The following is a 12,902-nucleotide window of genomic DNA, read 5'->3' as shown; positions in this document are numbered from 1 at the left end:
TCGTCTCGAAGCTCTCCAAATGTACTCACTAGAAAGGGACGAGAGAGATACCAAATAATATACACATGGAAAATACTTGAGGGCCTGGTCCCAAATGTACACAGTAAAATAACAACATACTGGAGTGAACGATATGGAAGAAAATGCAGAATAGAACCAGTGAAGAGCAGAGGTGCCATAGGCACAATCAGAGAACACTGTATAAACATCAGAGGTCCGCGGTTGTTCAACGTCCTCCCAGCGAGCATAAGAAATATTGCCGGAATAACCCTGAACATATTCAAGAGAAAACTAGTTGTTTTCTAACAAAAAAAAAAAAAGTGCCGGACCAACCGGGCTGTGGTGGGTATGTGGGCCTGCGGGCCGCTCCAAGCAACAGCCTGGTGGACCAAACCCTCACAAGTCAAGCCTGGCCTCGGGCCGGGCTTGGGGAGTAGAAGAACTCCCAGAACCCCATCAAGCAGGTGTCTTCCCCGTCACCCTTGTCCGTCAAGGCCGCGGGGAGACCTGAAACACGCCGGCCGGAGGGTGGCATCAGCCGGCGACTATAATGTGTGAATCAGGCGACCATGTATGCATCATGACGTTAATCTTCACCTGAAGGAGATCACTTATCAGATTATAACATTAACCGCTAATATACCTCCTCAGGGAGGCCATTAGCCCACTTCTTCATCTTCATTAATTGGGTAATGATGGACGCACTAATCCTGGTTTAGGTGGCGGTAATGGAGGCCTAGACAAGTTGTTGGAATCTGAGGACAAGGGGGGGGGGCCTAGACTGCCATTTGGCGCCCTTTATGAAGGATACGATGCTAATGGCCACAGTTATGGGCATTGGTGAGCAGTTTTATTACTGGGGGAAACGGACGTCTGGTGGGGGAAGATGAGGGGGGACTAGCAAGGTGTAGAGTTGGGGAGGGGGGGGGGAAGGGGGTAGCGACACAGGATGAGGTAAGGAGAGCAGATGGTTATCTTGAAGTTATCTTGAGATGATTTCGGGGCTTAGCGTCCCTGCGGCCCGGTCCTCGATCAGGCTTCCTTTTTGTTACACCCCCCCCATCCCCCCCCAGGAAGCAGCTCGTAGCAGCTGTCTAACTCCCAGGTACCTATTTACTGCTAGGTGAACAGGAGCATCAAGGTTAAAGAAACCCCATTTATTTCCGCCTCCAACGGGGATCGAATCCGGAACCTCAGGACTATGAATCCGAAGCGCAGTCCACTCAACTGTCAGGAGCTAGATGCATGAGGAGTGGTGTGAGGGTGAGGGAGGCTCACCATTGGTGCGTGTGAGGGTGAGGGAGGCTCACCATTGGTGCGTGTGAGGGTGAGGGAGGCTCACCATTGGTGCGTGTGAGGGTGAGGGAGGCTCACCATTGGTGCGTGTGAGGGAGGCTCACCATTGGTGCGTGTGAGGGTGAGGGAGGCTCACCATTGGTGCGTGTGAGGGAGGCTCACCATTGGTGCGTGTGAGGGAGGCTCACCATTGGTGCGTGTGAGGGAGGCTCACCATTGGTGCGTGTGAGGGAGGCTCACCATTGGTGCGTGTGAGGGAAGGTGTTGATCCGTAGTATTGTATTACAATCATTGAGGTCAAATACAACATTGTATGAGATAATATACTACAATCATTATGTATTGTATAATATTCGGTGTATCAAATATGGGGGCTTCATGTTACGGTGCCTGACAGCTGAGTGGACAGCGCCTCGGATTCATAGTCCTGAGGTTCCGGGTTCGATCCCCGGTGGAGGCGGAAACAAATGGGCAAAATATTTCTTTCACCCTGATTTCCCCTGTTCACCTAGCAGTAAATAGGTACCTGGGAGTTAGACAGCTGCTACGGGCTGCTTCCTGGGGGTGTGTAACAAAAACGAGGCCTGATCGAGGACCGGGCCGCGGGGACGCTAAGCCCCGAAACCATCTCAAGATAATCTCAAGATGTTTACTATCATAGTCATGCTTAGGCTTTAGTTCGTATGTATTGTGAGTGTATTATGTGTGTAGTATTGTGAACTATGATATAGCTAGATAACAAGAGTCGCAAGATAACAAGAGTCGCAAGATAACAAGAGTCGCAAGATAACAAGAGTTGCAAACTCTAATTGGAGAGTTTCCTCTTAATCGGCTTGTTACTTATATGTGGATTTTGTTGTATAGGCTTACGTTGTTGTTGTTGTAGAGTGTATACCTGGTGTATAGTGGCTATGTGGGGGGGGGGGGGGGAGGGGGTGAACGGTGGTGGGGGCTGGGTATGGTGGGGTACTGGGTATAGTATACATTGTAATGTTGGTAAACATGTTATAGTGGTATACAGGGTTGGTGTAGTGGTATACAGTGGTATACAGTGTATACCCCTATACAAGGTATAGGGGTATACAAGGTTGGTGTAGTGGATAACAGGGTATAGTGGTATGGTTGAGGTAGTGGTGCAGGATTTATAAGGTATTGTATGATGGTAGATTCTTATGGCGGAAGATGGTAATGCTTTGAGTGGTTGTGTGTGTGTGTGTGTGTGTGTGTGTGTTAGTGTGTAACACACTGTTATCAGTGTGACAATACAACCCCATGCACCTGTTCAGGTAGTACCTATTGTGACTATCTTCAATAGTCACGATTTCGTCCGTTCTTAGCTTTTAGATAGTGGATAATAGTATGATAAACCTCATTATCAGAGAAACTGAGAAGTGGAATGATTGGTGAAGCTTCATTCACGGATTGAAATGAAGATTTGACAAGCCCAAAACTTGTTCACCAATGAGTTGACTATTGACAGGTAGGACCCAAGAGCTTAAGCCCGGCCCCGTCAACACAACTAGAGTACACACAAACAAGGCAGAGTACGGCTCAATTTTCTCGATGGGTGCCTCTGGGTCTTTTATATTTATATAACTTTTGTATTCTGACTTGTTGAAATTATTGGAAAAGGCGTTAAACGGATCCGTTTCGCGTTAGATTTGTTAAAAGTGGGAATATTGGCTATTGGTTTAGTGGTGTTGTGTGCTGCTGGATAGTGAGGCAGTTGCCATGGGCTGTGGACCAGGTCATTGCCACCAATATTTTGGCTCGACCAGAACATTATTGGGAGAGGAAGCTGTGTCCAACACGTCAGTGTTTGGACGTCACACACAGAGATCACAATAACGTGATGCATCAAATGAACAAATCCACAAGAGCCACTATGACATAGCTCGGGTGCAGGGGGGGGGGGTTGTGTAAAAGCCTGGTTTGTGCCTCGGAGAGGCTACGGGATCCAGTAAGTTCAGTAGAACTTCGGTTTCAACCCTTTTTACCCTGTCGTAGCTCAGTCGATTAAGGCAGTGTCTGGGATGCTCCCGGACGCAGGTTCGAATCGTCGTCACGGCCCTTGTGGATTTGTTCATTTGTTTGGACGTGTTCGCCGGCTTCCAGGTAATACCATTAACTGTGACTTCGTACATCCACATTTTGAGTCGTGTCACCTGTTTGAATAATAAATATAAAAACGCTTGTTAATTATGGGTTAAAACACCATTCGATTATTGGCTATCTACCTTTTGCCGATCAATGTCGAGGCTGGCGGTCTGATCCACCAGGCTGTTGGACACAGCTGCTCGCAGCTTGGTTGATCAGATATCTTCTGAAGGTGTTTGTCAAGGTCTGTGAAAAGTCTTGAGCCTCTTGGTGTTGAAGAAGACAGCCTCAGCGTGTCCTGTTGCCCCCCCCCCCCGGGCTACGACACGGGTTCCAAGAAGCAGAGGTGAAGATAAATTAACTCGTATTTCATTTAAAACAAACAAACATTCGATATTCGTTGTGTCCGTATAATGAATTTTTGTGTAGGTGAAATATGGAGGTGATTTATCTTGATTTTTATGCGTGATACTCTAACTCCAGGCTTTGTGAAAGCCGCACGCGAGTGCGTGCGTGCGTGCGTGCGTGCGTGTGTGCGTGTGTGCGTGTGTGTGTGTGTACTCGCCTAGTTGTACTCACCTAGTTGTGTTTGCGGGGGTTGAGCTCTGGCTCTTTGGTCCCGCCTCTCAACCGTCAATCAACAGGTGTACAGATTCCTGAGCCTATTGGGCTCTATCATATCTACACTTGAAGATATGAGATAGATATAATAGGAGATTGTGTGTGTGTGTGTGTGTGTGTGTGTGTGTCACATAATAATTATACGCTCCTCAGTCTTTAATATGCAGTAACGAGAGATGATTACTCTTTAAAATATTAGTGCGTGTAGTTTTGCGTGTTGACTGCTGCTCTCGTTCATCATCACTTGCCTGTTTACCATGCATTAGTCACGTGACCATTCCCTAGGCAGCGACTAACTTGCTCTTTCAAACAAGGTGTTCGCCTCAACGATTGATGTGGCAGCCTCTCTTTGGCAACTGACGCTGATATTTTGCCTCGTACTCGTTACCATTCACGTGGTCATTTAATCCCAATCAACCATTTATTCTGAAATTCAACACGGCGTTACACTTAGCCTGGGCTTAGGGGTCGGGCCGCGAGCTGCGTTTAATCTCATTTGTGTGTGATTGAAGTGGTCAGGTTGGGCAGTGTGGCGTGGGGCTCATCCCTTGCTTGTGTGGGGGAAGTGGCTGTGGGGTGATAGGGGATGTGGGGTGGGTGATGGGGGGGCTATGGGGAGGGTGATGGGGGCTGTGGGGAGGGTGATGGGGGCTGTGGGGAGGGTGATGGGGGCTGTGGGGAGGGTGATGGGGGCTGTGGGGAGGGTGATGGGGGAGGAGGGAGGAGTGAAAGACGGCCTTTGGGAAGGAGAGGACAAAGGGGGGGGGGAAGTGTGAGGGAAGGGGGGTGAGGTGAAGGGAAGGGAACTATCAGGATAAAGCGCCAAGCCATTACAATTATATAGCACTTGGAAGGGGTCAGGATAAGGATTTGGGATGGGACGGAGGGAAGGAACAGGACGTCCTGCTAGTACCAAGCAGCTACACCCACTGGACGTCCTGCTAGTACCAAGTAGCTACACCCACTGGACGTCCTGCTAGTACCAAGTAGCTACACCCACAGGACGTCCTGCTAGTACCAAGCAGCTACACCCACAGGACGTCCTGCTAGTACCAAGCAGCTACACCCTCAGGACGTCCTGCTAGTACCAAGCAGCTACACCCACTGGACGTCCTGCTAGCACCAAGCAGCTACACCCACAGGACGTCCTGCAAGTACCCAGCAGCTACACCCACTGGACGTCCTGCTAGTACCCAGCAGCTACACCCACAGGACGTCCTGCTAGTACCAAGCAGCTACACCCTCAGGACGTCCTGCTAGTACCAAGCAGCTACACCCACTGGACGTCCTGCTAGCACCAAGCAGCTACACCCACTGGACGTCCTGCTAGTACCCAGCAGCTACACCCACTGGACGTCCTGCTAGTACCCAGCAGCTACACCCACAGGACGTCCTGCTAGTACCAAGCAGCTACACCTACAGGACGTCCTGCTAGTACCAAGCAGCTACACCCACTGGACGTCCTGCTAGTACCCAGCAGCTACACCCACTGGACGTCCTGCTAGTACCCAGCAGCTACACCCACAGGACGTCCTGCTAGTACCCAGCAGCTACACCCACTGGACGTCCTGCTAGTACCAAGCAGCTACACCCACTGGACGTCCTGCTAGTACCAAGCAGCTACACCCTCAGGACGTCCTGCTAGTACCAAGCAGCTACACCCTCAGGACGTCCTGCTAGTACCAAGCAGCTACACCCTCAGGACGTCCCGCTAGCACCAAGCAGCTACACCCTCAGGACGTCCTGCTAGTACCAAGCAGCTACACCCTCAGGACGTCCTGCTAGTACCAAGCAGCTACACCCTCAGGACGTCCTGCTAGTACCAAGCAGCTACACCCACTGGACGTCCTGTGTTGGTGTGAGCAACATAAGCAACATGCTCACTGCAATAAGACCTGACTGAATTACTCGCATTAGGCAAAATTGTGCCTAAGTTTTGTCAGTAAAGGTGTTAAAATAATGGCTGGCCCGCGCCTCGTAACCTCCAGCTCCTCAACACCTGGCAGGAAGTGCTTGAGGTTTTAACGTGAGTTTAAGGGCCGGGAAGCAGCATTTAATTGGGCGATTGCTAGGAAGTAGGAGCAGCTGGGTGGGAGCCCCGCCGAGGACTGGTGCAGAATGTACGTGGATTTGCCGAGAAAGTTTAATGGAGTTGGACATCGGAGTAAGTTGAGGGTCTCCGCAGCTCCTGTACCAAGTTAATACTTGTGGAGGGAGGGATAGGAGGGTTAAGGCTCGGAGCGCTAGAGTGCTTACCTAACAAAAGCTGAGTAGATTGCCTTGAGAGGGAGTCCACATTTAGGCTATAAGCGACGATCTAATGTTTTTCAGCTTCCTGAATGCTGCTGATGTTACTGTGTGTGTGTGTGTACCTCCGGTGTTTGTGTTGAGCAATACCCACTCCCAAATCTCTCTCCTTTATCTATTCTTGTAGTTGTCGTCTCATTGCGTAGATTTGTCCCCATTTTTCATCTTCATTACTTTACACTCGCGGAGATTGAATTCTAGGGGTCATATGTCCGGCCAGCACTTCTTGAGTTTGTCACGATCTTCTTGAGATGATTTCGGGGCTTACCACCCCCGCGGCCCTGTCCTTGACCATGCCTCCTTTTTGTTACACACCCCCAGGAAGCAGCTCGTAGCAGCTGTCTAACTCCCAGGTACCTGTTTACTGCTAGGTAACAGGGGCGTCAGGGTGAAAGAAACATTTTGCCCATTTGTCTCCGCCTCTACCGGGGATCAAACCCGGAACCTCAGGACTACGAATCCGAAGCGCTGTCCACTCAGCTGTCAGGCTTCCTGTAACCTCTTGCATTTCGACATTGCAAGATTAGCAGATTAGCGTTGCATGATCTGCAAACATTGACACATATGAGCTCCTTCAGGCAGGCTGTTCACATGACTCGGGAGCAGCAGTGGCCCCTAACACCAGCCTTGGAAGACCTCTCTTATCACATCAACCTTCCTCACACTTCTCTCATTGTGACCCTTTGTTTTCTGCCCCTCAGGTACTCCCTGAGCCAATGACGGGTGTTCAGTTATCCCATCTCCTATCTCCATCTTTTACTTGACGAAGAGTATAAATTGTATTTTGTTCACAAATTAGGAAGTACGTATTTTGGTAACTATGGAATATATTCGAGGATTGTGAGGCAAGACTTAACCACTCAAAATTCGCGTTTCTGATCTATAATGTAGTGCCGCCTATCTGTCTCCTTTTGTTATGTTGGTATTGAGTTCACTTCTAGAATTTTGGGAGATCTCCTGTCTTGAATGTTATATTTAAAATTATAATTAGCAAGTGTGATTATAACTTAGGAAATGTGTCTCAAGCTTCCTGTAATGGCTGGAATGATATTAATCTAGTTCCTTCAGGTGTTTTTTTTCTATAGTGGTTTTTGTATTATCTAGTGCTGCTTGTGGCCACTTTTCAACCTGCAACTTTTGTCGTTTTCCATGAGAATTATCTCATGTCTATTCAATTTGATTACATGATGAACTGCTGTTGTTTTTCTCCTTATGTGTATATTATTGTACAAGAGCTGTTGTTCCTTTGCTTGTACGGCAGTGTTGCTTCCACGTGTCTCCCAATACTGCCCTCTGATCTAAGTTATCTCTGGTCCAAGTTGTCTCTGGTCCAAGTTATCTCTGGTCCAAGTTGTCTCTGGTCCAAGTTGTCTCTGGTCCAAGTTATCTCTGGTCCAAGTTGTCTCTGGTCCAAGTTGTCTCTGGTCCAAGTTATCTCTGGTCCAAGTTGTCTCTGGTCCAAGTTGTCTCTGGTCCAAGTTGTCTCTGGTCCAAGTTGTCTCTGGTCCAAGTTGTCTCTGGTCCAAGTTGTCTCTGGTCCAAGTTGTCTCTGGTCCAAGTTGTCTCTGGTCCAAGTTGTCTCTGGTCCAAGTTGTCTCTGGTCCAAGTTGTCTCTGGTCCAAGTTGTCTCTGGTCCAAGTTGTCTCTGGTCCAAGTTGTCTCTGGTCCAAGTTCCCTCTGACCCAAGTTCCCTCTGACCCAAGTTCCCTCTGACCCAAGTTCCCTCTGACCCAAGTTCCCTCTGACCCAAGTTCCCTCTGACCCAAGTTCCCTCTGACCCAAGTTCCCTCTGACCCAAGTTCCCTCTGACCCAAGTTCCCTCTGACCCAAGTTCCCTCTGACCCAAGTTCCCTCTGACCCAAGTTCCCTCTGACCCAAGTTCCCTCTGACCCAAGTTCCCTCTGACCCAAGTTCTCTCTGATCCAAGTTCTCTCTCTCCTTTTTTCCATATTATTGTACATACTCTTCTGGTCATTGTATAATGACGCAAGAACTTGATGATTGTTCTTCTCTTCCACCTTCAACCCGTTCTCGCAAATTTAATAAGTCAATATTGACTTATTAAATATGTGCATAGGTGACATACTTAACATAATAGTTTCCCTTGAAAAGCTTCATAGAAAACACCGACCTTACCTAACCTACTTAGTATGTTAAGATAAGCATCTTATTGCTTCGTAATTACAATTATTACCTAACCTATACCTATAATAGGTTAAGTAACAATTGTAATTACGAAGCTATAAGATGCTTATTTTAACATACTAAGTTAGGTAAGGTCGGTGTTTTCTATAAAGCTTTTGAAGGGAAACTATTATGTTCAGTATGTCACCTATGCACGCAACTAATAAGTCAATATTGACTTATTAAATTTGCGAGAACGGGTTGCCACCTTCCTGGCTCCCAGCGCCATCATCTCACGTGTTGTCTTGCCTTATAATTTGTTTATACTGGCTCCCAGCACCACTAAGGTTCTCGCAGATCATCCTTCACCTTACTGGAGGCCGTCACCTTACTGGAGGCCGTCACCTTACTGGAGGCCGTCGCCTTACTGGAGGCCGTCACCTTACTGGAGGCCGTCACCTTACTGGAGGCCGTCACCTTACTGGAGGCCGTCGCCTTACTGGAGGCCGTCACCTTACTGGAGGCCGTCACCTTACTGGAGGCCGTCGCCTTACTGGAGGCCGTCACCTTACTGGAGGCCGTCACCTTACTGGAGGCCGTCACCTTACTGGAGGCCGTCACCTTACTGGAGGCCGTCACCTTACTGGAGGCCGTCACCTTACTGGAGGCCGTCGCCTTACTGGAGGCTGTCACCTTACTGGAGGCCGTCACCTTACTGGAGGCCGTCACCTTACTGGAGGCCGTCACCTTACTGGAGGCCGTCACCTTACTGGAGGCCGTCACCTTACTGGAGGCCGTCACCTTACTGGAGGCCGTCGCCTTACTGGAGGCCGTCACCTTACTGGAGGCCGTCGGCTGTTGCCTCTCACCTTCCTCAACACCGTCAGTCACACGTCCACCCTCAGCCCTCACAACCTACACCTTAACGCTGTGGTCTCTAGCTCCTGGGTCCTTGGCCAACCTTATGCTCTGTCTTCTCGACATAATATTAATTCGTTTTCTCGGGGACAAGGTTTATATTTACAAGTCTTTCTTGTAAACATTTGTTGAATATGATCGAAAAAGTAAGATTAATAATTCTAACACATTTTTTTCAATATTTCTTGTTTTTTTTTTCACTGTCGGTGGTAAGGAAAATATCAATTCTCCAAAATTCAATTTTTTATTAATGATCTGACGCTTAGAAGCGTTTCGTAATGGCTTCTTACATTCTCAAAGACTTCTTTACACTTAACACGGGGAAGTAGAGTAACGGGGGAGGGGGGGGGTAGAGAGGAAGTAGAGTAACGGAGGGGGTAGAGAGGAAGTAGAGTAACGGAGGGTGTAGAGAGGAAGTAGAGTAACGGAGGGGGTAGAGAGGAAGTAGAGTAACGGAGGGGGTAGAGGGGAAGTAGAGTAACGGAGGGGGTAGAGAGGAAGTAGAGTAACGGAGGGGGTAGAGAGGAAGTAGAGTAACGGAGGGGGTAGAGAGGAAGTAGAGTAACGGAGGGGGTAGAGAGGAAGTAGAGTAACGGAGGGGGTAGAGAGGAAGTAGAGTAACGGAGGGGGGTAGAGAGGAAGTAGAGTAACGGAGGGGGTAGAGAGGAAGTAGAGTAACGGAGGGGGTAGAGAGGAAGTAGAGTAACGGAGGGGGTAGAGGCGAAGTGAGTAACGGAGAGGGTAGAGAGGAAGTAGAGTAACGGAGGGGGTAGAGGGGAAGTAGAGTAACGGGGGGGGGGTAGAGAGGAAGTAGAGTAACGGGGGGGGGTAGAGAGGAAGTAGAGTAACGGAGGGGGTAGAGGGGAAGTAGAGTAACGGAGGGGGTAGAGAGGAGGTAGAGTAACGAAGGAGGTAGAGGGGAAGTAGAGTAACGGAGGAGGTAGAGGGGAAGTAGAGTAACGGAGGAGGTAGAGGGGAAGTAGAGTAACGGAGGAGGTAGAGGGGAAGTAGAGTAACGGAGGGGGTAGAGAGAAAGTAGAGTAACGGAGGGGGTAGAGTAAGGGGGGGGAGGTAGAGGCAAGAATAGAGGTAACAAGGATTGATGTTCCTCAGGTCGGGAGTGGGCGTCTGACTGTAATTAAGGTATAAGGAAGAATAATTGCAAGAAAAAGAACGTAGCAACAGCAGCCGTGGGGCGAGTGGTGTGGGCGTGGGGCGGGTGGTGTGGGCGTGGAGAGGGTGGTGTGGGCGTGGGACGGGTGGTGTGGGCGTGGGACGGGTGGCATGGGCGTGGGACGGGTGGCATGGGCGTGGGACGGGTGGTGTGGGCGTGAGACAGGGGGTGTGGGCGTGGGACGGGGGTGTGGGCGTGGGACGGGGGGTGTGGGCGTGGGTGTGGAGCGGGTGGCGTGGGACGGGTGGTGTGGGCGTGGAGCGGGTGGCGTGGGACGGGTGGTGTGGGCGTGGGACGAATGGTGTGGGCGTGGGACGGGTGGCGTGGGCGTGGGACGGGTGGTGTGGGCGTTGGGCGGGTGGCGTGGGCGTTGGGCGGGTGGTGTGGGCGTGGAGCGGGTGGCGTGCGTGTGTAGCGGGTGGCGTGGGACGGGTGGTGTGGGCGTGGGACGGGTGGTGTGGGCGTGGGACGGGTGGTGTGGGCGTAGGACGGGTGGTGTGGGCGTGGGGCGGGTGGCGTGGGCGCGGGACGGGTGGCGCGGGCGCGGGACGGGTGGCGCGGGCGCGGGACGGGTGGCGCGGGCGCGGGACGGGTGGCGCGGGCGCGGGACGGGTGGCGCGGGCGCGGGACGGGTGGCGCGGGCGCGGGACGGGTGGCGCGGGCGCGGGACGGGTGGCGCGGGACGGGTGGCGCGGGCGCGGGACGGGTGGCGCGGGCGCGGGACGGGTGGCGCGGGCGCGGGACGGGTGGCGCGGGCGCGGGACGGGTGGCGCGGGACGGGTGGCGCGGGACGGGTGGCGCGGGACGGGTGGCGCGGGACGGGTGGCGCGGGCGCGGGACGGGTGGCGTGGGACGGGTGGCGTGGGCGGGTGGCGTGGGCGTGGGGCGGGTGGCGTGGGCGCGGGACGGGTGGCGCGGGCGTGGGGTGGGTGGCGTGGGCGTGGGACGGGTGGCGTGGGCGTGGGACGGGTGGCGTGGGCCGGGTGGCGTGGGCGCGGGATGGGTGGCGTGGGCATGGGACGGGTTGTGTGGGCGCGGGACGGGTGGTGTGGGCGCGAGACGGGTGGCGTGGGCGTGGGACGGGTGGCGTGGGCGTGGGACGGGTTGCGTGGGCGTGGGACGGGTGGCGTGGGCGTGGGACGGGTGGCGTGGGCGCGGGAGTTAACAAGGAAGTATGAGTTAAGGAGACATGGGCTGCACCTGGCCCAGTGTCTCTCATTACTCCTGTTACTTCTCACTTTTCTCATTCTCCTCATTCTCTATGTTATTAAGACCCGTCTCTTCTTCCTCACTCTTAGCTCCTCTTCCACTCACCCAGCTCCTCTTCCACTCACCCAGCTCCTCTTCCACTCACCCAGCTCCTCTTCCACTCACCCAGCTCCTCTTCCACTCACCCAGCTCCTCTTCTACTCACCCAGCTCTTCTTCCACTCACCCAGCTCCTCTTCCACTCACCCAGCTCCTCTTCCACTCACCCAGCTCCTCTTCCACTCACCCAGCTCCTCTTCCACTCACCCAGCTCCTCTTCCACTCACCCGGCTCCTCTTCCACTCACCCGGCTCCTCTTCCACTCACCCGGCTCCTCATCCACTCACCCGGCTCCTCTTCCACTCACCCATCTCCTCTTCCACTCACCCAGCTCCTCTTCCACTCACCCAGCTCCTCTTCCACTCACCCGGCTCCTCTTCCACTCACCCGGCTCCTCTTCCACTCACCCAGCTCCTCTTCCACACACCCAGCTCCTCTTCCACACTCCCAGCTCCTCTTCCACACTCCCAGCTCCTCTTCCACACTCCCAGCTCCTCTTCCACACACCCAGCTCCTCTTCCACACACCCAGCTCCTCTTCCACACGCCCAGCTCCTCTTCCACACGCCCAGCTCCCCTTCCACTCGCCCAGGTCCTCTTCCACTCGCCCAGCTCCTCTTCCACTCCCCCAGCTCCTCTTCCACACTCCCAGCTCCTCTTCCACACACCCAGCGTCTCTTCCACTCACCCAGCTCCTCTTCCACTCACCCAGCTCCTCTTCCACTCACCCAGCTCCTCTTCCACTCACCCAGCTCCTCTTCCACACACCCAGCTCCTCTTCCACTCACCCAGCTCCTCTTCCACTCACCCAGCTCCTCTTCCACTCACCCAGCTCCTCTTCCACTCACCCAGCTCCTCTTCCACTCACCTAGCTCCTCTTCCACTCACCCAGCTCCTCTTCCACTCACCCAGCTCCTCTTCCACACACCCAGCGTCTCTTCCACTCACCCAGCTCCTCTTCCACTCACCCAGCTCCTCTTCCACTCACCCAGCTCCTCTTCCACTCACCCAGCTCCTCTTCCACTCACCCAGCTCCTCTTCCACTCACCCAGCTCCTCT

At 52.7% G+C, this 12,902-nt stretch overlaps 1 protein-coding gene across 1 annotated transcript; it reads right to left on the bottom strand.

Annotated features, from left to right (window-relative positions):
* Nucleotides 1–8,787: 8,787 nt before the first annotated feature.
* On the bottom strand, nucleotides 8,788–11,793 carry LOC123745967 (uncharacterized). The gene is made up of 2 exons (XM_069314301.1): nucleotides 10,497–11,793; nucleotides 8,788–9,314 (listed from the first exon to the last, which is right to left on the bottom strand). Exons 1-2 carry the CDS (start codon nucleotides 11,791–11,793, stop codon nucleotides 8,788–8,790), a joined length of 1,824 nt encoding a protein of 607 aa, XP_069170402.1.
* Nucleotides 11,794–12,902: the final 1,109 nt, after the last annotated feature.

The sequence above is a fragment of the Procambarus clarkii genome, chromosome 78 (genome assembly GCF_040958095.1).
Source record: "Procambarus clarkii isolate CNS0578487 chromosome 78, FALCON_Pclarkii_2.0, whole genome shotgun sequence".
In the NCBI taxonomy this organism is placed as follows: domain Eukaryota; kingdom Metazoa; phylum Arthropoda; class Malacostraca; order Decapoda; family Cambaridae; genus Procambarus; species Procambarus clarkii.
Note: the sequence above shows the minus strand (reverse complement) of the source record. Positions and strands in the feature narration are given on the sequence as shown.